Genomic DNA, 26,677 nt, shown 5'->3' with positions numbered 1-26,677 from the left:
ATTTTGATCTCATCCAAAATGAGCAATGCAAAAACTTGTGACAGCACATGATACACAACATTATTATCCCAGGCTTAAAGGGAGAGATACCATCACAGATTCATGTAAAGCTATTTTGTGGTGTAAAGCAGCACCAAAGTGACCTTTCTTGCATTGCCAGAAAACATCAAACATATGTGTGATCAGCAATACATTAAAAAGCTAGCAGTCTTGTGATGAAAATTTTAAATTTTTTATATTTATTTTTTGGCTATTTTAGTCCTTGGAAACAAGGATGAATACTAAATTGATTAGAATCCTTCTCTAAGTATTAGAATCTTCCCACTCTTGTACCTTTATGGCACGCACTTGAAGCATTATGCAAACTCTCCCCACCGAAGTCAATATTAAAATAAAATACAATAAAATACTTTTATGAAGAATAAAGTCTAAATTGATTAAGAAAAGACATTTTGCTATTTTAGTTCTGTACTCTCGGAAACAAGGATGAAAATATTCGGTCAATAACTCAACTAATTTTATTTCCAGAAGACCAATAACAAAACATCATGGGAAACTAGACAAAAATACATGTCAAGGCAAATTATCCTACAAGAAAGAGGCCCCTAAAATTTACAGGCATAATGAAGAGAGCAAAAAAAGGGAACAGCATCCCAACAAAGATCAATTGGCGTGTTCACTGTCGTGAGGCCAATTATTAGAATATCCATATATGTTCATTTGACTAGGCATAATGTGCTGAAACTGCTGCATTTGATGAAACGGATTATGTTGGTTGAACTGCTGCATGGGTTGTGCATGTCGTATTTCATGTGGTTGCGCTGCAAAATTTGGAGGAGGAGGAACCCAATTATGTTGATCAATGCGGGGAGTAACAATCGTGTTAATGTCCTCTAAGGTTATGTCATGAATGCTTTTCCTTTTCCTCTCTTTCTTTGGGTTATTCTTGGGTTTGAAGTATTTTTGAGCATGACTTGCAACTTGAAATGGATTTTTTGATGGAACAAATTTCTGTAAAATATATGTCCAACTTTTCTTTCCAACATTCTCAAGCCCAAGGAGAAACGAAATGTGTTGTTATCTGGTCCAATGTGTGTATTTCTTACCAGGAACCGATCGGGATGAGTCACCGGCTAACATGACACGATATGACTCCATATTCTGCGAAAGCAAGTGGTGTTGGTGGCTGATCAATGCATGAACCTGACCAGATGCAATGCCATTGAATGTCTCCTCCGGTGACTCGTGTGGAGCTGGAACCCGAGCTGTAGGGGCAGATGTAGCAGAAACCAATTGGCAAAAGTATAAACCCTCTGAGGTGCAGGAGCATGAACTCTCGGAGGGGAAGGAACCTGAACCCGTCCAGAAATAGGAGGAGTAACAGGAATAATAGGATCAGGAACTCTCTCAGGGGAAGAATCTTCAGTGCCAAGAACCATCAAGAACTCATCTAAATCTTGCATGTCAAAATCGAAGTGGACTGAATTCAAGACTGCGTCTTCTTTGTAGCATGGTATGTTCTTTGCCCACTGATCATCTTTTTCCTTAAACCACTGCTCATCTTCCTTGTCATAATAGAAAGCTTGTTCATCAAGGAACTCAATGACATTCTTTTTTTCTTTGTGAGACATTCTTTTCTTTTGCTTTTTTCTTGTGGTTTTCTTGATTTTCTTTTTCTTCTTTCTTTTGTGATTTTCTTGATTATTGAGAGAGAAATTTTTAAATTTGCCTCCAAAAATCAGAGTCAATTATGATTGATTATTTAATGAGTAAGTTGCTTCAAGACTTTAAGATTTCAAAAGGCGCCTTTCCTTTTTTATACCCGTTTCAGTATGTTATAATTTAGACAAATCTATTATTAACTAAATCTGCATTTTTTTTATGTCAATGAGAATAGTTTCAAAATAGTATTATTCCAAAGTAAAGATAAAATTTTACAATATGAAATACACTCAGAGAATTAACATATTAGTTTGATGAATTTTTAAATTTATAATTTTATTTTAAAAAGTTCTTAAAATTTAGATAGGGAAAATGTCACAGTTTGAATTCTTATGATCAAAGAAGTTTTGGATAATATATCTTTAGTTAAATATCTTTTGGTGAGATATATGATTTTTTAAGGCACCTTAGGGTAAAAAAATAAAAATGAGTATTACAGTCCTTATTTTAATTATTTATAACAATTATAGATAACCACAATAGTTTTTAATCTCTTATAATAATTATATATAACAATATTATTTCCATTATTTATAAGAATTATTTACATTAATTACTATTAATTATTATTTATAGGTTTAATTGTATTTTTCTTTTTCCAATAGGGTTGTGAGTTGAGTAACCATTTATTTATAATTTTCTCTTTATAATAAAATATTTGCAGCATCCAAAGATGTAGATACAATTGATGGAAGTCTACTATTAATCTTGTGTGTGTAAAATATTTATCCTATTGTCATTCTAAATTTTTATCATGAAAATTTATAAAATATAAAACATGTATCTTTCATCTCATCCTATTGTCATTCTCAACTAATTATATTTTTTTTATTTCAATATTAGTTATAAATTATGAGTACTATTGGGTATATGAAACAATTGGAAGAAAATTATTTTATGTTAATTAGTGATTTTAAGTTCAAGTTTTAAATATATAGTTAAATAATTGTATTAAATATTTAAAAAAGTTTTGCTATCGGTCTTGTCTCACATAAGAAATAAATGCGGTTTGTGGAGAAAAAATAATGATATAAATTACGAGTACCGTCTTTATTCTTCATAAATTAATGAGTGAGATATTTATATATCTTATTGTTATTTACCTTTGAGTTGTTCTTTTCATTATACAATTATAATATTAAAATATTTTATCTTTTCATCTATATATTTTAATTTATTATATTTTCTAAAAAGTGAACATGTACACTATATATTTACACATTTTGTGAAATAAAACAAACAACTTAAAAATTTATAATCGTGTTTTATTTTACTAAAGTTTCTCCTACATAACATGAGTTAAAATTACTCCCTAATCAAAACTTTTTTTTTGAAAGACACTAATCAAAACCTTTTTATCAATGGTTAAAGTTTCTTATTTTCTTAAAATATTTACTTTAAAATAATTAAAATATAATCATAAAATAATGGCTCCTTCTCACCTATGCAGCAAATATAACAGGCATTTAATGATATAGATTTAGATTAAACTCCATAATAGCAATGTAAAAAAAAAAACGATTCCACAGTAAACACGGTACACTTCACCACACAAGAACACAGCCTCTCCTCTAAAAAAACAAAACATGACCAAAGAGAAAATAAAAAAAGAAAAAACACTGCACACACTTCACAGTGTTCACTCTCGCAAGTTGCAAGGTGCAATCACTTCCACACTCACTCACTTGCCGTCATTCTCGTTCTTTTTCTTCTTCAAAAAAGCTTCGAGCTTTAGCGTTTGTACGATGATGGGTAGCGGCGACGCGTCTTCTTCTTCGGACTTCTTCTGCCGCCGCCATGTGTTCCTCTGCTACAAGAACCCCGCCGTGTGGCCGCCGCGCATTGAGGCTGCTGAATTTGATCGCCTGCCAAGGTATCTCCACGCCGCCATCAATGCCAGAAAGCCTCATATCAAGAAAGAGGTTGTTTGCTTTTGTTTTGGCCTCATAGTTTTTTGGTTTGGTTTGGTGTCTTTTGTTTTGTATTTTTAATCTTTTTTTTTTTTGTTTAAAAGATGATTCTTTTTTGGTAGCTAGGGAGAGAAGGAGAGTGAGAAAGGTTGTTCTTGTTTGTTCTACCAAGGGGCAATGTACTAGTTTTGGGATCTTTTGCTGCTTTATATATTGGTTCCTTTTTTTTGCCTAAGACTATTTATGGATGTCTAAGTGTGATTGGAATGGAATGGAGTGTGATTGAAAGTAATGGAACAAGATAGAATCTACTCAACATTCTGTTGTTTGATTATTTTTATGATATATCCCCTAGTCCGAGTTTCTGATGCTCAGTAACTATGATGAATTAGCGGTTGACTCTTGACTAGTGGATACCCTGGCTTCCAAAACCAACCAATAAATCATTTTTATGATTGAATGATGAAATGGAAGGGCTTCCGCCCCATACTTGGGGAAGTAAATGAAAAGTATTGGATGGAATGGAACAGAATGGAATGACTTTTGTTATACTTTAAATGGAATGACTTTTATTTTACTTTAAACTATCTAAAGATTCTAAACAATGGAATCTAGTATCATTTTGTTCCATTCCTTCTCATCAATCCAAATGTAGCCTAGGGTATGAGGTGGGGTGGTTTGATTTAAGTTTTTTTTTGTTTTTTTGTTTTATTCATTTATGAAGTTTTCTTACTAAATTATATATGAATTGCATGATTTGTGGATTTTGTTTTTAAAGATGACCTACCAATGCAGTGAAAATGCTGTTTGTATTTAGTGATATTTATTCATTGTATAAATTAAGCTAACTGTGGCTAATTGTTTTGGACTTGTCATTTGCTAGACCTGCTTAACAATATGTGAGGGGCATGATGGGACTGAAACATCAAATGGAGATGTATTAATTTTTCCAGACATGATCAGATATAGGTTAGTACTTATAGTTCCAGTTCTGTTTCATAGCTTCTAATTCCCCTATAAAAGTTCTCCTTTGTTTGCTTAATTCCTTATTAACATTAGTTTTAGTGAAATTGCAGGAGATTAACCCATTTTGATGTTGAGACATTTGTTGAAGAAGTTCTAGTCAAAGAAGGAGAATGGCTTCCTGGAAATCCTGAATCATTAAAAGCTTCATATGTTTTCGTGTGTTCACATGGATCCCGTGATCGTAGGTGTGGGGTTTTTGGACCTATCTTGGTCAGTAGATTCAGGGAAGAGATAGAATTACATGGTCTTCAAGGCAAAGTGTTGATTAGCTCGTGCTCGCACATTGGGGGAAATAAGTACGCTGGAAATGTCATTATATTTGGATCAAGTATCAAGTATCAACAGAGAAGTCACTGGGCACTTGTAAGGAGGAGATTTCCCCTGGTTATTAACATTTCGTTCAGAAGATCTTTCCATTTCTTTAAAATCGAGAAATACCTGTATAACATTTTTATCTTTAATTTTGATATTAAGCTGACCACTATTCTTTTTAACTAAACTATCTAGGTATGGATATGTTACTCCAGATGATGTACCTTTATTGTTTCACCAGCATATCATTAAAGGGGAGATTTTTGACTCACTATGGAGGTAATTTTTATCTATGATATTTTCATTAGTATTGAATTTTAAAGGGTTTTTTTTTTTTTTTCTTTTTAGTTCCATCCTTCAAAAGACACTAGCAAGGATTGCTCTCGTGCTGGTCTTTTGGAGCAGAAGCTGGGTCTGTGGGGTTAGAAGTTAATTTTATACAATGTTTTGTCAGAGTAGACCAACAAAGGTTGTGCCTGAGGTGGAAATTTTAGCTATGTTCATAAAGTTTGTTGTCATTTCCAATATTTCATATTGCTTCATCGTACATATAATTATTATTCTCAATAAGAATCTCTCTCTCTCTCATGTCATGGTACTTTTGGATTTGATCTTGAGACTTGAGAACGAAGTGAGTCAAAAATCCTTTCTTCCTACATTTGTTACAACTAAAACACTTTTAACATGCTCGGGCTCTTTTAAAAAACTTGTTGTAGGTAATGGACTATGCATCCCTCCCACACTTCTGCAGAAAAGAAGATTCCAAGTCTTCCAAACATCATGCATTAGGAAACATTGGAAATTGTTTCTCCTTCAATCACGCCTTCCATCAACAACTCTACAATCACATCAAGCAACAATCCATCATTGTGGAGTCAATTTCACCAATCAGACAAGGGGCCTTCTATGTAGACATACCAGAGCCAGACCCTGATGATGCCAAAATAGCCAAGACCATAGAAACTGAGTTCCACAAATTGGAGAATCAGAAGAATGGATTTACCAACTCACTAATTGGTCTTACAGTTAATGGCCATTGAAAGCTATGCTACTAAAGCTACTAGTAACTGTGTTTTTTGGCCTCTCCCGAGCCACTTTTATTTGTTGATAACTATATGATCCCTTTTTGATTAGGAGGGTTATGCTTGTGAGGTCAAACTTATACCCGGTTATAAGTTGTAACATTGTAATGTTTACATCAACTACATGCAAAATTCTTCCCACTCTTATACCTTTATGGCATGCACTTGAAGCATTATGCAAACTCTCCCCACCCAAGCTAATATTAATTAAAATACAATAAAATACTTTTATGAAGAATAAATTCTAAACTACAGCAATAATAAGTTCACATCAACCCTGATGTGCATGGAGAGACTAGTTCATGCCACAAAATATAATCAAATGAATTTTGATGCTTTCAAGTCCAAATTAAAAAATTTATTTTTTATATTTATTAAATTATTCAAAAGATCTTGGTTTGAACTGGAGGGTGGAAAATGAGATTGACAATGTTTTAAGGGTGAGTTCCTTGATTCTGCAATTATTAACTACCCTTCTTTGCTACATCTCATTTTTCTGAAAAATCTTGCATCTAAGATTTATTGAAGTCCAAAAGTCTGACAAAAATCTTGCATCTTCAGAGTTGTCACACTCTCCCTTTCTCCAAACTTCAGTCTCTTATATACGTGTGAATAATCTGATATGGACAATAGAAGAGCAATAAGTTGGTTCTTAGAGAGAATTTGACCCTTATATAGTCTTTAATATTTGTACTGAGCGTGGTAAACTTCTAAATCTATTTTAATTCCTTTTTATCATGGATGGATACATGAAACTGAGGATGGTCTCTTATGGATTGACTTTTGATCCCATCTATTTAGAACTTTTATTAGTACAACATGCTTACACTTTTTGACAAATTGGCACATGTTGGTGTCAATAGACTCAATACTATAAAAAACCATATCATTGTGGGTACAGGAATTTGGGTAAAATCACTCTACAATGAGATTCACATGGTCAGTAGAATTATTTACCATTCTTTCTTATTCTTATTCTTATTCATATCTAATCATCGCACTTTATCATAACATAAATTTTTATTATTTTTCTCAATCAGATCATAATTGTGCTGCATTGTTGAATTTTATCTTTTTTGTTTAACAGAAGCCTATCCCCATGGATTTGTACAGAGCCATACGGGATTCTCAACTCATAGGAATGTCTGGTTACTCAAAGGAGGTACTCGTGTTTTAGTTAGGTCTTTTGATCTCTAATATGAATTTAAGTTTTATATTCATCCTCCCTCTTGGTTCTTCCCTTCCGTACCTTCAACCTATGTGGATGATGTTATTATTATAAGAAATAAAAAATTGCATCTTTCTCATCAATCTGAAACACTTCTACCAATAAGTAATTCGTAATATCTTTCTTTTTTGGCTGAATTTTGCTAGGGTCTACCTGTCATTGCTGTTGGTGTTGGTCTCAGGACATATGATAAAGCATCTGTAAGAATATTTATCATCTTTTTTCATCTTACCTTTACACTACAATACATAGATTGCACCAATTCATTAGCCATTCCTTACTGGACTAGAGGTCTTTTTTTCTCTTCCTGGGAAACATCAATTTCTGAGAATCTTTTAACACCTTACAAGGATTCTTCAATAGACATTAACAATTGCACTACTTTACATAAATGCTTCAGTGTTCAATGCCTGCTTGGTGTCTGCTGCCTATATTCCTCAATGTGGCTTCTAAACTCCTTTGAATTATCTATTTGATATTAAATTGTCAGTTCTTTTTGTTCAGGACAAATACTATATACAATCACACATCCAACTAAATGAATATAGGGATCAAGTGATCTTGGTGAGTACCTTAGACTGTTTAGTTAATCTTGAGAAATTCTCTGATGCTCTGCTAGCCTATTCAGTTATTTGAAATTTTTATTGTAGCCTACTGCTACAAGGAAACATGGACGATACATTGGCACCTGTGTGAAAGTCTTGGATATGACTGGTTTAAAATTTTCAGCATTGAATCAACTGAGGGTATGCCTGCACTTTAGGGAAAATATTTTTTTTCCTTCTCCCAATCTCCACTTTTCTTCATAGTTGACAGTCTCTGTTTGACCACCTTCTACAGTTGTTGACTGCTATATCTACAATAGATGACTTGAACTATCCGGAAAAGACAGACACATACTATATTGTTAATGTGCCATATGTATTCTCAGCGTGCTGGAAGGTTTGTGCATGTCTTAATGTTTGAAGAGTTTCGATTGCTTCACTTTCATCCTTAATTTCATTAACATCATTCAAAATCCAAACATTAACGGCTGAAATCTTTTTTCTTCAATAATATTTGGAAGGTTGTGAAGCCTCTTTTGCAAGAAAGAACATGGAGAAAAATCCAGGTGCTGCAAGGTTGTGGAAAGGAAGAATTACTGAAGGTAAATATCAACATTATTTTCAAGGATCTATTTTAAACTCTCACAATATCACCAATGCCATATGTATAAAGTTTGCCTATTGGTTCTCTTGACTAATTAAAGTAACATCAATGAAAATAATTGCAGCAGTGATATTTTACCTCAGATCTAGGTCTAACCCAATCTATCACTTGTCATATTAGTGTTGTTACACTGGCCCTGATAACAGCATCATGATGCCTGTGGATTTTTTTTCTTGTTTCCAGTTCAATACTGTCAAATTACTATTCTAAATATGCTAATATTTAATTTTACCTTGTCGTCAATTTAACTCATAAGAAACAAGATTTTATCAATTTGTTTATAACTGGTTAGACGAGGGAAAATTTGACAACATCTTCATAGTGTCCTACCTCTGCATTATGGAGTATGTGATATATCCAATATTTCATATTGCTTCATCCTACATATATTTATTATTCTACATTAGAATTTCTCTCTCTCTCTCTCTTGTCATGGTACTTTTGGATTTCATCTTGAGACTTGAGAACCAAGTGAGACAAAGTTGTCCTTTCTTCCTACATTTGTTACAACTAAAAGACTTTTAACATACTCGAGCTCTTTTAAAACTTGTTGTAGGTAATGGACTATGCATCCCTCCCACACTTCTGCAGAAAAGAAGATTCCAAGTCTTCCAAACATCATGCATTAGGAAACACTGGAAATTGTTTCTCCTTCAATCATGCCTTCCATCAACAACTCTACAATCACATCAAGCAACAATCAATCATTGTGGAGTCAATTTCACCAATCAGACAAGGGTCCTTCTATGTAGACATACCAGAGCCAGACCCTGATGATGCCAAAATAGCCAAGACCATAGAAACTGAGTTCCACAAATTGGAGAATCAGAAGAATGGCTTTACCAACTCACTAAATGGTCTTAGAGTTAATGGCCATTGAAAGCTATGCTACTAAAGCTACTAGTAACTGTGTTTTTTGGCCTCTCCTGAGCCACTTTTATTTGTTGACAACTTTATGATCCCTTTTGGATAAGGAGGGTTATGCTTGTGAGGTCAAACTTATACCTAATTATTAGATGTAATATTGTAATGTTTACATCAAGTCCATGCAAAATTCTTCCCACTCTTATACCTTTATGGCATGCACATGAAGCATTATGCAAACTATCCCCACCCAAGCAAATATTAATTAAAATACAATAAAATACTTTTATGAAGAATAAATTCTAAACTGCAGAGATATAAGTTCACATCAACCCTGACATGCATGGAGAGACTAGTTCATGCCACAAAATATAATCAAATGAATTTTGATGCTTTCAAGTCCAAATTAAAAAAATTGTGCCCTGGTGCAGCGGTAAAGTTGTGTCTTGGTGACTTGTTGGTCATGGGTTCGAATCCGGAAACAGCCTCTTTGCATATGCAAGGGTAAGGCTGTGTACAATATCCCTCCCTCATACCTTTACATAGCGAAGAGCCTCTGGGCAATGGGGTACAAAGAGATTAAACTAAATTATTCAAAAGATCTTGGTAGGATTTTTCTCAAAAATTTGCAATAAGCATAAAGAATAAAGAAATATAACATCACTGTCTGCAATTGGAGCCTACAATGCTGAAGCAAAATAGAGGAAAAAATTTGTCTCCTAGTACTCCTAACCTTATCAAAGTAAGACTGAAATCTATGATGCATGTTTAATGAAATAGAAGCACGCAATACTGGGATCAGCCCTGTCCAAACTTCAATATCTTTCCCTCAATGACCCATACAAAAATTTCCTAGTATCTGTATAAATTAAACAACTTTGAGCCAACGGCCCCAAGAAAAAATCAGTTACAATGTTGAATTATCAATATCTCACGTTTCATTCTTAAATGTTAAAACTTGCTCTTTTCACCATTTTTATAACTCTAGTTGACATGATTAAACCAGCCACTTCACAGACTGATATTAAAGAGAATATATATATATATATATATATATATAAGAAGAAACACTAAAATTCAAAAGATGCCAATTGACTAATAACTTCATAACAAAGCAAACAGATAACCCAAGTACTCTAAACAAATTTCAATCAACTAGATTTTTCAATGAAAGAGAGAAAAATGTTGCAAAATTTGTCCAATGTAACAGATTCAGAGAGTCAAGCCTAATTAACTTTGCCTAAGTAGAATTCCCAACAAGCATGTAGAAAACTACGTGGCATTGTTATTATACCAGTCTTACAATGTTTATACTTTACAAATAAACTGACAAAAGTTGTTTGTCCCTAGAATGGTAAGATTTCAGAACAGAAAATATAATATGTAAGTATTTGTTTTTATAGAGATTTAAAAAAACAAAAACTCTGAAAGAAGAAATGTAGCTTATTTGAAACCTACTGCTACAATCACTGTTGATATAAACAGGACAAAAGAGAATGCATACCTCATTGATGACTAACATTCGTCCATTGCTTTTCTTTACCTTCTTTAACTTTCTCAAGAAGTCAATGCAAAAATTAAAATGAAAAAGAAAACGTGGTGAATAGTTATGCTTTTCAGAAATACAAAACATCTCAATTATTCAATGAATAAATAAAAAGAAACACGATTTTGATCTCATCCAAAATGAGCAATGCAAAAACTTGTGACAGCACGTGATAGACAACATTATTATCCCAGGCTTAAAGGGAGAGATACCATCACAGATTCATGTAAAGCTATTTGGTGATGTAAAGCAGCACCAAAGTGGCCTTTCTTGCATTGCCAGAAAACATCAAGCATATGTGTGATCAGCAATACATTAAAAAGCTAGCAGTCTTGTGATGAAAATTTTAAATTTTTTATATTTATTTTTTTGCTATTTTTGTCCTTGGAAACAAGGTTGAATACTAAATTGATTAGAATCCTTCTCTAAGGATTAGAATCTTCTTAAGAAAAGACATTTTGCTATTTTAGTTCTGTACTCTCGGAAACAAGGATGAAAATATTCGGTCAATAACTCAACTAATTTTATTTCCAAAAGACCAATAACAAAACATCATGGGAAACTAGACAAAAATACATGTCAAGGCAAATTATCCCACAAGAAAGAGGCCCCTAAAATTTACAGGCATAATGAAGAGAGCAAAAAAAGGGAACAACATCCCAACAAAGATCAATTGCCGTGTTCCATTGCGTGAAGCCAATTATTAAAATATCCATATCTGTCCATTTGACTAGACATATTGTGCTGAAACTGCTGCATTTGATGAAACGGATTATGCAGGTTGAACTGCTGCATTTGATGAAACGGATTATGTAGGTTGAACTGCTGCATGGGTTGTGCTTGTTGTATTTCATGTGGTTGCGTTGCAAAATTTGGTGGAGGAGGAATCCAATTGTGTTGATCAATGCGGGGATTAACAATCGTGTTAATGTCGTCTAAGGTTATGTCATGAATGCTTTTCCTTTTCCTCTCTTTCTTTGGGGTATTCTTGCGTTTGAAGTATTTTTGAGCATGACTTGCAACTTGAAATGGATTTTTTGATGGAACAAATTTCTGTGAAATATATGTCCAACTTTTCTTTCCAACATTCTCAAGCCCAAGGAGAAACGAAATGTGTTCTTCTCTGGTCCAATGTGTGTATTTCTTGCAAGGAACCGATCGGGATGAGTCATCGGCTAACATGACGCGATTGGACTCCATATTCTGCTGAAGCAAGTGGTGTTGGTGGCTGATCGGCGCATGGACCTGACCAGATGCAATGCCATTGAATGTCTCCTCCGGTGACTCGTGTGGTGTAGGAACCCGAGCTGTAGGGGCAGATGTAGCAGAAACCAAATCGGCAAAAGTATAAACCCTCTGAGGTGCAGGAGCATGAACTCTCGGAGGGGAAGGAACCTGAACCCGTCCAGAAGTAGGAGGAGTAACAGGAACAACAGGATCAGGAACTCTCTCAGGGGAAGAATCTTCAGTGCCAAGATCCTTCAAGAACTCATCTAAATCTTGCATGTCAAAATCGAAGTCGACTGAATTCAAGACTACGTTTGCTGCGTCTTCTTTGTAGCATGGTATGTTCTTTGTCCACTGATCATCTTTTTCCTTAAACCACTGCTCGTCTTCCTCGTCATAATAGAAAGCTTGTTCATCAAGGAACTCAATGACATTCTTGTTTTCTTCGTGAGACATTCTTTTCTTTTTCTTTTTCGCTGTGGTTTTCTTGATTTTCTTTTTCTTCTTTCTTGTGTGGTTTTCTTGAATTCAATTGATCCTTTTATATTGAGATAGAAATTTTAAAATTTGGCGCCAAAAATCGTAGTTAGTTATGATTGATTATTTAATGAATAAGTTCCTTCAAAACTTTAAGATTTCAAAAGGCGCCTTTCTTTTTTTATACCAATTTCAATTGGTAATTGACAAATATTATAATGACACCATTCAAACAAATTTATCACAAGCAAATCAATACCAATTTATTATTAACTAAATATGCAGTTTTTTAAGTTAACGGAAATAGTTTGAAAATGGTATCTATCCAAAGTAAACAGAAAATTTTACAATATAAAATACATCCAAAGAATTAACATGATTAGTTGGATGAATTATTAAATTTATAATTTTGTTTTAAATAGTTCTTAAAATTTAGAGAGAGAGAAAATTTATAATCGTGTTATATTGAGAGAGAAATTTTAAAATTTGGTGCCAAAAAACTGAGTTAGTTATAATTGATTATTTAACGAGTAAGTTCCTTTGAAACTTTAAAATTTGAAAATGCGCCTTTTCTTTTTTATACCAATTTCAATTTGTAATTGACAAATATTATAATGACACTTTTGTAAAAAATATAGTGAAGGTAAAAAATTGTCTCGTTTGTAAATGAAAATTATTGAAATTTTCATGTTAATGATGTCACTTCCTTGAACTAAAAAACTTGATTGAGACTTAAAAAAAAAAAATAGAGGATCGTATTTTAGTTTTCAATGAATTCAGGATCTAATTGAATACTTTAAAATAATTAAAAAAATAAGTTGAATATTTAACCAATTTTTAATATAAAGAAAAAACATTGACTCACAGAATAAGATTATATTGTTGTGATACTTAAAAGAATTCATTTGTAATTATAATCTAAAAAAACATAAGTATAATTAATATTTATTTATAAATTATAATATTTATTTATAATTCTTATTATTTTAATCATATAATAATCATTTATGTTATTAAGAGATAAATTATTGATATTAATATTATCTATACAAAATTATAGAGCAAGACTACATCAGATTTAATAATGTGTTCTATTCATTCCTAACAAAGCACCTCGGAAGAAGGGCTACTTTATTTAAATTTTAACAAAAAATTCAAAAAAAAAAATTATAAAAAAAGTGATTTTTTAAAGAGGTATATAGAAATTAGTTCGTAAAAAAAGAGAAACTATTTTTATTTTACAAAAGAAAATCTCAGTTAATTTACGACCTTGTCCATATTTTTTTATAAGGGCATCGTAAAGAAACGCAGCATGCCACTAACACTAAGTTTTTTTTTTTAACAATAAACGAAGTGTATTATTAGTATTGAGTTTGTTCCTCCATCGCGAAATTAGGGTTCGCTCACTTGTCTTCAATTTCCCAAATTCACCCTGCACCATCCTTGAATCCTCCAATTGACACGCCTTTTGGATCCATTTTTCTCCGTGAGGCCGTGACGCATCGCGATTTTGTTTTGGGAACCCGCGAAACTGAATCAGATAGTGCGGCACGGTAAGTTCTTCAAATTCAATAGGCAAAGCCAAATATTACAAGCACTTTACCTTTAAAAAATATATTTTGGAGTTATAAGCAGCTTTAATTTCATATGGGGTTGTAGGAAACTAGGAATTAGAGCAATGGCAGAAGATCTGGTGCTGGATACTGCAATCAGAGACTGGGTGCTGATCCCTCTCTCTGTGGTTATGGTTCTCATTGGGGTGCTCCGTTATTTTGTTTCTAAGCTTATGCACTCTTCTCAAACCCCTGACGCCAAAATTGTTAAAGAAGGGTATGCTTAACCTTTGTTCATTAGTTGCTTATGTGGCTGGGGTTTTATTTTTCCTCTTAATTTGATATCTAAGTGATGTTAATCAATTCAGGCAAGTGATCGTTAGAGCTCGGAATTTACGTGCTGCGGCGAATTTTATTCCTTCCAAGGCTTTTCGTGCTCGCAAAATTTATTTTTGTAACGAGGTTTGTTTGATAATTAGTGTATATTCTTGTTTTTCCAGAAGGTTTTATGGTTTAAGTGTGTTGTTCTTGATCGGGAGAATATTGAAGTTTCATTATACTGTTTGTTTGTGCTCAAGCCTTGTTTCACTGGCTAATTTACTAGTTGATAAACGGATTTCAAATTTGATGTTCTTTAATCCGCTCTAGAATTCATTAGTTAGAAGTTAGTAACTTTGTCATGAGATTTGTGCAGTACTTTAAATGATCTTGTGCCTGACCAATTCAACAGTGAACTGATTGTTTGTGTCTTTCCATTGAAGGAAAATGGTCTGTTGTTTGTTCCAAAAGGCCAGGGCCAGAATCCGCAAGCACAGATGTTCTCTGATCCAAACATGGCCATGGATATGATGAAGAAAAACCTTTCAATGATAATTCCTCAGGTGTTAAAATTGGAGTTTGACAGTGCACTAGCTTTAGATTTTGGATCATGCTCTTGTACTTTTTTTCCCATTATTAGGAGATGCCTCACTGGCTTTTACTTATGTTGTTTTCTATTTTCCCACAGACTCTTACTTTTGCTTGGGTGAACTTTTTCTTTTCTGGATTTGTAGCAGGTAATTTTTTATACTTCCCCTATTTGTTTCTTACTTGATTGGAATATTATTTTAGTGTGAATCCACAATCTTTAAAATGCCTTTGTTTATATATATACATCATTTTAAAGTGCCAAGATGCCATTTTTTTCTGTTAATAATTAATTAACTATACAACTTATTTCTTGTATAAGCGCATAAAGTGCTGACTTATGATAGTCATCTGCTTGGCATAGCTTGGATTCATTACTATTTATTATTTACCTCTTGAAAATGTTTTAAACTTTCATGCAGCCAAGATACCCTTTCCATTGACACAGAGGTTTAGGTCAATGCTACAGAACGGAATAGACCTTAGCACAGTAGATGTTAGCTATGTCAGCAGTCGCTCTTGGTAATCTTCATTTTTATGGATCTTCACCTGTTTCACTCATACTCTGGTTTAATAGTCAAAAGATTGCATTTCAGGTACTTCCTCAATCTGTTTGGATTAAGAGGATTCTTTAGTCTCATCTTGGGTGAAGAAAATGGTTAGTTATGACTTGAAAGCTGGTCACTTTTATATGTATACATTTAGTTGATTCATCAGTTTCATGAATATGAATTTTTACCTCTTGTCACTATGTTGTCATTTTTCCATTATAGCAAGGATTGGGTTAGTTAGACAATAGTCAGGAGTTGTGATGTGTGCTATTTTTAATGCAGCTGTAGATGATACACAACGTATGATGCAAATGGGTGGATTTGGATTTGATCCTTCAAAGGTACAAATATGAGTGGTATTTTTCATAATTTTAAAGATCAATCATTGAAAATTATCATGTGATTCCATGACTTGTTGATCCCCCTTTCCCCCGGCCATACCACAAGGTAAAAGGGATAATTTGTTTCAGTGTGAGTCCATGTGGTTTACTCTCTGTAGGTGCATTCTTCTAAATGTATAAGGAAAAAAGAATAGTCTTTGCTGAGGATTTGGGGGCATTTGTAAAAGCTTATTTGAGCTTATGAAGATGACTTATGTTATAATCTTTTTAGCTTATGAAATAAGCTCTTATTTGATAAGAGATTATTATTTATTAGTAAGTTCAGACACACCCTTAGCTAATTGTCTGGAGATTATTAGATGTGCAATGTGGGGTTAGGATAAACTTTGCCGTGGCTTTGTAGTATGGTCATTAATTTTGAATGATGAAAATGGGAAAATACAGTGTTCAAACACGGATTAGTTAAAGACATAAATTTGACTCAAATGAATCCTAGTGTATTCTCTAACAAAGTAATCTCAAATCTCAATCTTACTTCTGCTGTCTTTTAATATATTTTTCAGGGTCTAAGTGCTGAGAAAGACAATCTTGACATAACCCAGCATGACTGGGCCTTACCGAATTTTGAGCAGCGGGCTGAAGCTGTGTTGAGGAAAGTCGTCAGTTAACCATGTTATGATGTAGGAGGCTTAATTGCTTACATTTGCTGGATACTCTCTGGAAATTCTATTGTTGCGGTAGGAGCTGTACCTTTTGCAGCAAAAGATATCAAAGATCATGTTGAGACAATGAGTGGTCTTGAAACTTGACATTTTTCATTTTATTATCAGAGAATGTTGTCACGATTTTGTTGAAGCTAGAACTGAAATTATTCATTCTTGCTTATTTTTCTTAATGCCATAACCATAAGACGCATGAAGGCTTCCCAGGAAATGTTGAGTTCTGTAATGTGTTTCAAGACCTATTCTATCTGTATCCACGCTTGGTACCCATAAGTCCCACTTCCACACTCCTAGAATTTTTACCCAAAATGTTAAATACTCATTTGAATACACGCTCACATTTCTTAACCCGCTTTTGTTGCAGAATTAGAATGCAGGTGAGCTGCATTTGATTATAATCAGATGGTAAAAATTGTAATGTGATGTAATGAATGTTCAAATTACCAAAAGCTGAAAGTAATGTTTTAAAAATTGAACTAAATGATTGAAATGGTAAATTGTTGGCTTGTGATCTGATTAGTTTATTGCTTAAATTTGTGATTCAACTGAATTATAGTTGAGCCATATAATATTTGTGTTGGAATCGGTTAAACGAAACGATTTAATATTTGGTACATAGAATCTTCATTAAACTACTTTCTTACGAATGATATTTTCAAAAATAACATTTTGGAAAACAAATTAAAAATTATATTTGCTTGTTCAATTTTTGAAAATGTTTCTGGAAAAGTTTAATAACTTTGCAATTGGAAATAAAATAAAATAAAAAACTATTGTCACTTATTAACACAATTATTATTTTGAGAATTGTTTAAATGTGATAATATGAAAGACGTTTATATTTTCTTTTCCGTATGGAATTTTTTTCTCTCGTACTACTTTCTACTTTTTCAAACATTGTTGAAACATTTTATTAACATGAGAAAAGAGAGAAGACTGAACTAACCGTATGTTTAAATTCATGAGGAGTTGCATTTGTAGAATAATGGACGCAGTTCCAAAGAGGCAAAGCACATCACCAAAGCAACAAATAATTTATTTTGAGTATGTTTTAACATGATTATTCCTTGTTCGTAGGTAGGGGTGGAAATGAGTCAAGTCAAGCCAAGTTTTACTAGGCTCATTACCTGTCATAGACTCTTTTTTAAGTCGTTAATTATATTGAATTCAAGTCGTTAAAGCACAAAGTATATTAAAAGAAAATAAAAATAGCATAATATTAAAAAATGTATGGATTAGAGATGATTTACACTAATATAACCAAACAAAAATTATTATTAGTTAAATTAACAATTTTTAATCCAACTTTTTGAATATATAATTATATTAAATATTTTTTTAAAAAAATATATCTACAATAATTTCATCTTAGTCTACTCAAGTCATATCTTATATACTATTGATCGAGGTCGTACCCGAATCAAATAAACATTAAAAATGCAATAACGAATCTAGGAAGTGATCCTAGGTCGTCTCCCAACGAGCAATGTTCAATCAAACGTTCATAACAGATAGTAATAAAACAATAACGAATTGGGGGTTGTTTGTTTTTGTAAATTAAACAGCAAACAAATTTGAATTAGAAAATACCATAATTAAAAAAAAATGTTTCCCCTTGATTCACAAGCAAGTTTCTTATCCTAGGTTACGAGAATTTATCCTTAATCAGTTCAACCACTTAATCCAACCCTAAATTAAATTACTAAGCGAAAATTAACATAAGGCTGTCATTATGTGATTAAACAACACATACACCAATTAATCATGAACGAAACTAATCATTAAACATGAACATAAATTAAGCACAGAGACAATTAATCAAGCACTAAACATGCATGTATTAATAGCAACAAATACAAAGTAATTGGTGAAGAGGAAAAACTGATCAGTATTCAATAGTAATAAAATCTAGATGGAATAAAATCTGGATAAAATAAAATCTATATAGAATAAAATCTAGATAAGATAAGATTTGATAAAATAAAGTTGTTGTTATTATTATTATTATTAGTTAAACAAGCCGGCTTGTCAAGCTAAATAAGCTTTTTTTTATAGTTTGAGCTTGGCCTTTTTATCTAAAAAGGTTTTTTAAAAAGCTTGAGCTTGACCTTTATAGTAAACAAGTCGAGCCGAGCCTTACATAAGCCGAACCAAAGGCCCTCGACAAGCTGCTCAACTCATTTCCACCCCTATTCATAGGTCCCGGATGTTCAATCAAATACACTATAAGTACAACAATAACAAAGTCTTATCTCGTTAAGTAAAATTGACTATATCAATCATGAGATGTTATTATGCATAAGTATAATAAAATATGATTTCTTGGGCGTCATCAATGACCCTGCAACAGTTTTAGTGTGTCTTTGATTACTTTTTTATGGCATATATTTTGCAATGCATGGATTGTTACATCTGAAATGTTGGGGAACCAAGAGAAGTAAACCAGAGAGATTTATACCAATGGACTATGAGCAATAATATAAATGAACTTCACACCACACTTTAACTCAAAATCTTAAAGTTTAACATTTTCATTCCTACAATGATACTTTCTCACATATCTTAGATCCACTGCGAGTGCAATTGAGGGGATAAACACTGGAGAGGTTTACACCAATGGGTTATAAGCAACCACATAAGTAAACTTGACACTACACTTTAACTCAAAACTAGGCATAGCAACAGGCTCCAAACTCGTGGGACCCGCCTCGGACCTGCCTTGATTTTGACAGGGAAAACCTGAGTTGATCGGGGTCGGGTTTTCCCCGATAGCCAAAGTCGAGTTCAGGGTCGGGGATGGGATTATTAATACCCGCCCCGAACTCGCCCCCAAATCTGTCCCTCTAATAATTAATTTACAAAAGTATCATTACATATATATAAAACATTAAAACATGAAACTATTAGATTGAATTTTATGCTAGTGTTGGATTGAATTTTATGTTGTCATGTACAATCTAAAAATATGTTATGGTTGTTATTTAAAATTATATTTTTTAATAAAATTTTATAAATATGTCAGGGGCGAGACGGGAAAAACCCGACCCCATCTGGGACGGAGATGGGGTAAATATACACTCCCGTTGGGTTTCAGGGGCGGGGACGGGGAAGGAAATGGGGAGTCGGGGGCGGGGGTGGGGTAAGCAAAACCCGACCTAGACCCGCCCCGTTGCCATGCCTACTCAAAACCTTAAGACTCGGGTTTATGAGTCTTGTTTTTACTTAAATAGTGCTCAACCTTTACATTCTTACATGATTGGAGGCTTCACATCACACTTATACTCCAACAATCTCTTCCATAAGTGTGAATCTCATTCGCATGGCAGCCTCTCCCTTGAGCGAAAGTCATTTTCATCCACGAGTATTTCCATAATGGTCATTAAAGTCCACATGATTTAGATACTTGCAGTGTCGCTCCACGCACGAGACACATCTCTTGAACCCACCGTCATCCCTAAGCCAGGATCCATTGCCGGCATCATAGTCGTCCAAGCCGGTCACCAAGTCGAACAAGGTTTTAATACCAAATGTTGTGCAATCGAGAGGGATAAATACTGAGAAGACTTGCACCAATGGGACATAAGCAGCCATATGAATAAACTTGACACCACACTTTAATCCAAAATCTTAACATTCAGGTTTATGAGTTTTGCTTTCAGTTAAATAGTGTTCAACCTTCTTATTCTGCATGATGTGAGACTTCACTTCACACTTGTACTCCGACAATCACCCTCTCAAGTGTGAATCTTATTCACATGGTAATTTTCCCTTCAAGCGGAAGTTATTTTCAACTACAAGTATTTTTCATGGTGGTCATTAAAGTTCACATGATCTAGATACTTGCATCGTCGCTCTACCCATTGGACATGCCGTTTGAATCCACCGTCAGAAAAACTTTTGATACAAGAAATCCATTGACTAAAGTATTTCACTTCATACTTATACTTAAGTATAAATTTTTTAAAAATAATAATGGTCGATGAAAGTAATAAGTCATAATAAGTTCCTTTGTTATTGAATCAAATTCTCAAACTCTTTTTTTTTATATATGTAAATTTTGGAGTTTAAATGAAACTTTTGATTTGGATATACACTTAAAATTCAAATTAAACATATCAAAGATGAAAGTTAATTTATTCAAAATCCAACTTAATTGAAAACCAAATGAAAACTAGGTGGCTTCTATGGTACATCACTGAAATTTAGCTATTACAGAAATTTTCTATTATATTATTTAGTCCTAGAACGTTTCTCTATTTTCATTTGTCCTGCGCACTATATATGTAACAGCTGATGTAAAGGGTGCGTTGATACACTACATATCACAGTATACCTCCATTATGAAACTGAAACCAGTATAAAAAGAAAATAATATGGTCTTATTAAAATAATTAAAATTTTCCAATAATTTCAAATTTAACTTGTAAACTTTGATTTTTATAGAAATTCTGCCCCTTAACTTTTTCAAAAACTGAGGTGATAAATTAATTTTAACTTATAGGAGAAATTTAATTAATTTTACCATCTTTTTACTATAATAAAAAATGCTTAAGAAGTTAGTCCAAATAGGGCCTAAACAAAAGCAAAAATATCTGTAATTTGCAACCCATCAAACACCAAAGTTAATTAGCTTTAATAAAATTAATAAATGTTACAAACCAATTGCACCTAAATAAAATGCCAGTATTTAATTTGAACATTCCCAGGCTAAGATTTCATGTATGTACAAAGCTAAGAGGGAATTCCAAGTGCCTGAGGCAACAATGTTTCATGTTTCAGAAGCTGTCAAGATTTCAGATACTCATTCCCCTGCATGTCCAGTAAGGTTTGAAATAAGGCATAACTGAACTTGCAAAATGAAAAATGAAGGCACAACAAAGCTTAAGTTATCCAATCCACTGCTAAATAACACTGCCAACCAATTGGTGAATTCATTCTCCTCATCTCAGCTGTTTGTAGCAGCTATAGGCGATGGCAACCGACACAGCAGCGCAGACAACAGCAAGAGCAGCATAAGTATCCTCCTGCTCCCAGCTGTCAAGCCATGTTGGCATGGAACTAAACTTGCGTAATGCTCCTTTGCCCTTGTTGATCCGAGAAATCACATTCACATTCTCCCTCTTATTATCAGTTGAGAGCTCGGTCATTTCCTCAAATACATCATTCTGACAACAACAAGAGTCTTCATTGTCTTGGCAACAGCTCTCTCCATCTGTTTGACAGCGGCCAGCAACCATGCCTCCTAAATTTCTTCCACCATTCAGCTGAAGCCTTTGTTCTTGCTTTTTCTTCTGTTCATCTTCTGATAAACCAATTTGACCCCTGATTGCAAATATTAAACCATGTTGGAACAAAATGAATAGCAGATACTTTTCCAGGGACTGTTTTCAAAAAATTTCATAGCATCACATGAAATATCAAAAGCTTAAATGTGTTTTGGATTCCTATAATATACTCATTTTATACTTAGTCTCTAAATATTTTGTTTGTTTTGGTCTCTATAAAATTTTGTTTTACAATCTTAGTCCCTATAATATTGTAAACTTTTGATATAGGTCCCTCTTATATTGGTAGATATTCGTTTTTAGTCCCTATTATTTAAGAAACATCAAGTATGTTCTCCAATAGAGGGTTGCAACATCACTAGTGAACAGTGTCAATGACTAAAATCATGAACTTAAGTTCTACAAGAACCAAAACCAACATTTTTTCATTACGAGGACTAAACCTATAAAACGAGTATATTACTATATCACATGGACCCAAAACATATTTAAGCCAATATCAAATTATGGGATGCCTTGATAACGATAAGTTATAGGAGAACCTAGGTTCGTCAAACATTCTATGGTAGAAAGAGCAATATTGCTAGAGTTATTCATCTTATATACATCCTTTTGTAAGTGCTTAAATTTGTAGAGCTAAATCCTTGGTTGGGAGAACACACTTTATGCTTTGAACTTGTGGGTGGAAAGTTTAAACATTAGATGGCAGGAGCCATCTAATAGAAAAAGGATACAATGTATGCTTTGCTGCTTGACCATAATTTCAATTTTAAAATATGGAAGTTCACGCAAGAAGGCCATATTAAAAGAATGCAAAATAAATAGTCAACAAAAAATATTAAACCATTGATGAAAATGGGAATTTTAGCATGATCTACTTTTGAAAGTGACGCGGGACAATCCAAGGGTAATTCTCTCAGTATGATACTCCCTGCTAAACAAACCAATTAACCAAGTGTACTCCATGTAGTAGGGTACTCCCTTGGTAAACCTAAAGTGCTCCTCTAAATCAAACATTACATACTCTTTGAATAAGAAATTCAAAATTATAAAATAATCAAAGTTTCTCAAACGTTTAAGCTACATTCCTATTTACAGGCTAATAAGCATCTAACCCAATGCAAATGATAAGAAAACTAAGCTATCTCTATTTCAAGTTAAAATAAGATAATTCAAATCAAAATGCACTTGTTTGGGAACCAATTAACTTCTGAAAATAATTGCGGCCCCCACCCACCCACACACACACACACACACAAAAGGCTATTATTTATCCAAATTAAAATAAGTTGAACCAAAACGAAAAATTAATCTCATAAAGATACCTACTTATGAAATTACAAATCCTAAATAATGTAATAGAACCCCCATCAAAACTAAACTACTACAAAAGCCTTAACCCACTAGGTGAGGTTGGCTATAAGGAACACATGACATCATTCAGCTCTTTGTCGTGAGTGATCAATGTTTGGTATATTAGAGAGTTTTACATTGATTTCCGAGGACCTAAAACAACTTTCTATGAAGCCAGAGGCTGTTTTGGTGAATCTAGGATATCCCTCGATCGGGAATCAGAGACAAATCTCTCAAGGTATTCATTTAATCAACATTAGAAAGGTCTTTGTGCACAGCCTTACCCTTGCATATACAAAGAGGCTGTTTCCTGATTTGAACCAATGACCAAACAGTCACCAAGGTACAAGTACAACTTTACTGCTGTACTAGGGCTCACCCTCTTAAAATTGCCACAGACCCAGTCAAAGAGCCTCAAACACCTTTTAAAGTTTCCAGTTCACTCCTATTAACATTCCATTTCATTCTGGATTTTTGAGATATTGGAACTTGGAAATGACAACAAACTTTATGAACATAGCTAAAATTTCCACCTCAGGCACAACCTTTGTTGGTCTATGCTGACAAAACATTATATAAAATTAACTTCTAACCCCACAGACCCAGTTTCTGCTCCAAATGACCAGCACAAGAGCAATCCTTGCTAGTGTCTTTTGAAGGATGGAACTAAAAGGAAAAAAAAAAAAAAAGAACCCTTTAAAATTCAATACTAATGAAAATATCAGAGATAAAAATTACCTCCATAGTGAGTCAAAAATCTCCCCTTTAATGATATGCTGGTGAAACAATAAAGGTACATCATCTGGAGTAACATATCCATACCTAGATAGTTTAGTTAAAAAGAATAGTGGTCAGCTTAATATCAAAATTAAAGATAAAAATGTTATACAGGTATTTCTCGATTTTAAAGAAATGGAAAGATCTGCTGAACGAAATGTTAATAACCAGGGGAAATCTCCTCCTTACAAGTGCCCAGTGACTTCTCTGTTGATACTTGATCCAAATATAATGACATTTCCAGCGTACTTGTTTCCCCCAATGTGCGAGCACGAGCTAATCAACACTTTGCCTTGAAGACCATGTAATTCTATCTCTTCCCTGAATCTACTGACCAAGATAGGTCCAAAAACCCCACACCTACGATCACGGGATCCATGTGAACACACGAAAACATATGAAGCTTTTAATGATTCAGGATTTCCAGGAAGCCATTCTCCTTCTTTGACTAGAACTTCTTCAACAAATGTCTCAACATCAAAATGGGTTAATCTCCTGCAATTTCACTAAAACTAATGTTAATAAGGAATTAAGCAAACAAAGGAGAACTTTTATAGGGGAATTAGAAGCTATGAAACAGAACTGGAACTATAAGTACTAACCTATATCTGATCATGTCTGGAAAAATTAATACATCTCCATTTGATGTTTCAGTCCCATCATGCCCCTCACATATTGTTAAGCAGGTCTAGCAAATGACAAGTCCAAAACAATTAGCCACAGTTAGCTTAATCTATATAATGAATAAATATCACTAAATACAAACAGCATTTTCACTGCATTGGTAGGTCATCTTTAAAAACAAAATCCACAAATCATGCAATTCATATATAATTTAGTAAGAAAACTTCATAAATGAATAAAACAAAAAAACAAAAAAAAACTTAAATCAAACCACCCCACCTCATACCCTAGGCTACATTTGGATTGATGAGAAGGAATGGAACGAAATGATACTAGATTCCATTGTTTAGAATCTTTAGATAGTTTAAAGTAAAATAAAAGTCATTCCATTTAAAGTATAACAAAAGTCATTCCATTCTGTTCCATTCCATCCAATACTTTACATTTACTTCCCCAAGTATGGGGCGGAAGCCCTTCCATTTCATCATTCAATCATAAAAATGATTTATTGGTTGGTTTTGGAAGCCAGGGTATCCACTAGTCAAGAGTCAACCGCTAATTCATCATAGATACTGAGCATCAGAAACTCGGACTAGGTGATATATCATAAAAATAATCAAACAACAGAATGTTGACTAGATTCCATCCTGTTCCATTACTTTCAATCACACTCCATTCCATTCCAATCACACTTAGACATCCATAAATAGTCCTAGGCAAAAAAAAAGGAACCAATATATAAAGCAGCAAAAGATCCCAAAACTAGTACATTGCCCCTTGGTAGAACAAACAAGAACAACCTTTCTCACTCTCCTTCTCTCCCTAGCTACCAAAAAAGAATCATCTTTTAAACAAAAAAAAAAATAGATTAAAAATACAAAACAAAAGACACCAAACCAAACCAAAAAACTATGAGGCCAAAACAAAAGCAAACAACCTCTTTCTTGATATGAGGCTTTCTGGCATTGATGGCGGCGTGGAGCAACCTTGGCAGGCGATCAAATTCAGCAGCCTCAATGCGCGGCGGCCACACGGCGGGGTTCTTGTAGCAGAGGAACACATGGCGGCGGCAGAAGAAGTCCGAAGAAGAAGACGTGTCGCCGCTACCCATCATCGTACAAACGCTAAAGCTCGAAGCTTTTTTGAAGAAGAAAAAGAACGAGAATGACGGCAAGTGAGTGAGTGTGGAAGTGATTGCACCTTGCAACTTGCGAGAGTGAACACTGTGAAGTGTGTGCAGTGTTTTTTCTTTTTTTATTTTCTCTTTGGTCATGTTTTGTTTTTTTAGAGGAGGCTGTGTTCTTGTGTGGTGAAGTGTACCGTGTTTACTGTGGAATCGTTTTTTTTTTACATTGCTATTATGGAGTTTAATCTAAATCTATATCATTAAATGCCTGTTATATTTGCTGCATAGGTGAGAAGGAGCCATTATTTTATGATTATATTTGAATTATTTTAAAGTAAATATTTTAAGAAAATAAGAAACTTTAACTATTGATAAAAAGGTTTTGATTAGTGTCTTTCAAAAAAAAAAGTTTTGATTAGTGAGTAATTTTAACTCATGTTATGTAGGAGAAACTTTAGTAAAATAAAACACGATTATAAATTTTTAAGTTGTTTGTTTTATTTCACAAAATGTGTAAATATATAGTGTACATGTTCACTTTTTAGAAAATATAATAAATTAAAATATATAGATGAAAAGATAAAATATTTTTATTATAATTGTATAATAAAAAGAACAACTCAAAGGTAAATAACAATAAGATATATAAATATCTCACTCATTAATTTATGAAGAATAAAGACGGTACTCATAATTTATATTATTATTTTTTCTCCACAAACAACATTTATTTCTTATGTCAGGCAAGACCGATAGCAAAACTTTTTAAAATATTTAATACAATTATTTAACTATATATTTAAAACTTGAACTTAAAATCACTAATTAACATAAAA

The 26,677-nt window shown here is 33.3% G+C and overlaps 3 protein-coding genes and 1 non-coding gene across 7 annotated transcripts; 3 read left to right on the top strand and 1 right to left on the bottom strand.

Annotated features, from left to right (window-relative positions):
* Nucleotides 1-3,222: 3,222 nt before the first annotated feature.
* Nucleotides 3,223-6,225, top strand: LOC112997695 (altered inheritance of mitochondria protein 32). The gene is made up of 6 exons (XR_005892441.1): nt 3,223-3,644; nt 4,516-4,601; nt 4,709-5,021; nt 5,166-5,249; nt 5,319-5,439; nt 5,687-6,225. It is a non-coding gene; the product is annotated as an altered inheritance of mitochondria protein 32 (transcript).
* A 148-nt stretch (nt 6,226-6,373) lies between these two features.
* Nucleotides 6,374-9,552, top strand: LOC100787653 (CRAL-TRIO domain-containing protein YKL091C). 4 transcript variants are annotated; one of them, XM_014779451.3, is made up of 8 exons: nt 6,374-6,492; nt 7,140-7,214; nt 7,427-7,480; nt 7,785-7,844; nt 7,931-8,026; nt 8,121-8,222; nt 8,347-8,427; nt 9,046-9,552. In XM_014779451.3, exons 2-8 carry the CDS (start codon nt 7,152-7,154, stop codon nt 9,367-9,369), a joined length of 780 nt encoding a protein of 259 aa, XP_014634937.1. In that variant the 5' UTR covers nt 6,374-6,492; nt 7,140-7,151; the 3' UTR covers nt 9,370-9,552. The 4 variants fall into 4 exon arrangements, with proteins under 4 accessions (XP_014634937.1, XP_014634938.1, XP_006586147.1 ...); XM_006586084.4 differs by lacking the exon at nt 6,374-6,492 and adding an exon at nt 6,504-6,991; XM_014779452.3 differs by lacking the exon at nt 7,427-7,480.
* A 4,344-nt stretch (nt 9,553-13,896) lies between these two features.
* On the top strand, nt 13,897-16,887 carry LOC100816887 (ER membrane protein complex subunit 3). The gene is made up of 9 exons (XM_003532134.5): nt 13,897-14,156; nt 14,263-14,433; nt 14,525-14,618; nt 14,918-15,037; nt 15,163-15,211; nt 15,485-15,584; nt 15,659-15,720; nt 15,896-15,954; nt 16,518-16,887. Exons 2-9 carry the CDS (start codon nt 14,282-14,284, stop codon nt 16,620-16,622), a joined length of 741 nt encoding a protein of 246 aa, XP_003532182.1. The 5' UTR covers nt 13,897-14,156; nt 14,263-14,281; the 3' UTR covers nt 16,623-16,887.
* A 4,451-nt stretch (nt 16,888-21,338) lies between these two features.
* LOC100788716 (uncharacterized) lies at nt 21,339-26,017 on the bottom strand. Its single transcript, XM_003530759.5, has 5 exons — nt 25,653-26,017; nt 24,694-24,779; nt 24,281-24,586; nt 24,053-24,136; nt 21,339-21,998 (listed from the first exon to the last, which is right to left on the bottom strand). Exons 1-5 carry the CDS (start codon nt 25,986-25,988, stop codon nt 21,617-21,619), a joined length of 1,194 nt encoding a protein of 397 aa, XP_003530807.2. The 5' UTR covers nt 25,989-26,017; the 3' UTR covers nt 21,339-21,616.
* Nucleotides 26,018-26,677: the final 660 nt, after the last annotated feature.

The sequence above is a fragment of the Glycine max genome, chromosome 8 (genome assembly GCF_000004515.6).
Source record: "Glycine max cultivar Williams 82 chromosome 8, Glycine_max_v4.0, whole genome shotgun sequence".
NCBI lineage: Eukaryota > Viridiplantae > Streptophyta > Magnoliopsida > Fabales > Fabaceae > Glycine > Glycine max.
This window is presented reverse-complemented; position numbering and strand designations above follow the sequence as displayed.

Coding starts and splice junctions, on each gene's coding strand:
- LOC100816887 (XM_003532134.5), top strand. CDS start 14,282: ATGGCAGAAGATCTGGTGCTGGATACTGCAATCAGAGACTGGGTGCTG. Junction 15,212..15,484: donor CTTTTCTGGATTTGTAGCAG/GTAATTTTTTAT, acceptor ACTTTCATGCAG/CCAAGATACCCTTTCCATTG. Junction 15,585..15,658: donor TATGTCAGCAGTCGCTCTTG/GTAATCTTCATT, acceptor ATTGCATTTCAG/GTACTTCCTCAATCTGTTTG.
- LOC100787653 (XM_006586084.4), top strand. CDS start 6,872: ATGCTTACACTTTTTGACAAATTGGCACATGTTGGTGTCAATAGACTC. Junction 7,215..7,426: donor TGTCTGGTTACTCAAAGGAG/GTACTCGTGTTT, acceptor GAATTTTGCTAG/GGTCTACCTGTCATTGCTGT. Junction 8,428..9,045: donor GAAAGGAAGAATTACTGAAG/GTAAATATCAAC, acceptor AACTTGTTGTAG/GTAATGGACTATGCATCCCT.
- LOC100788716 (XM_003530759.5), bottom strand. CDS start 25,988: ATGACCAAAGAGAAAATAAAAAAAGAAAAAACACTGCACACACTTCAC. Junction 24,780..25,652: donor AGCCTCATATCAAGAAAGAG/GTTGTTTGCTTT, acceptor GTCATTTGCTAG/ACCTGCTTAACAATATGTGA. Junction 24,587..24,693: donor CCAGACATGATCAGATATAG/GTTAGTACTTAT, acceptor GTGAAATTGCAG/GAGATTAACCCATTTTGATG.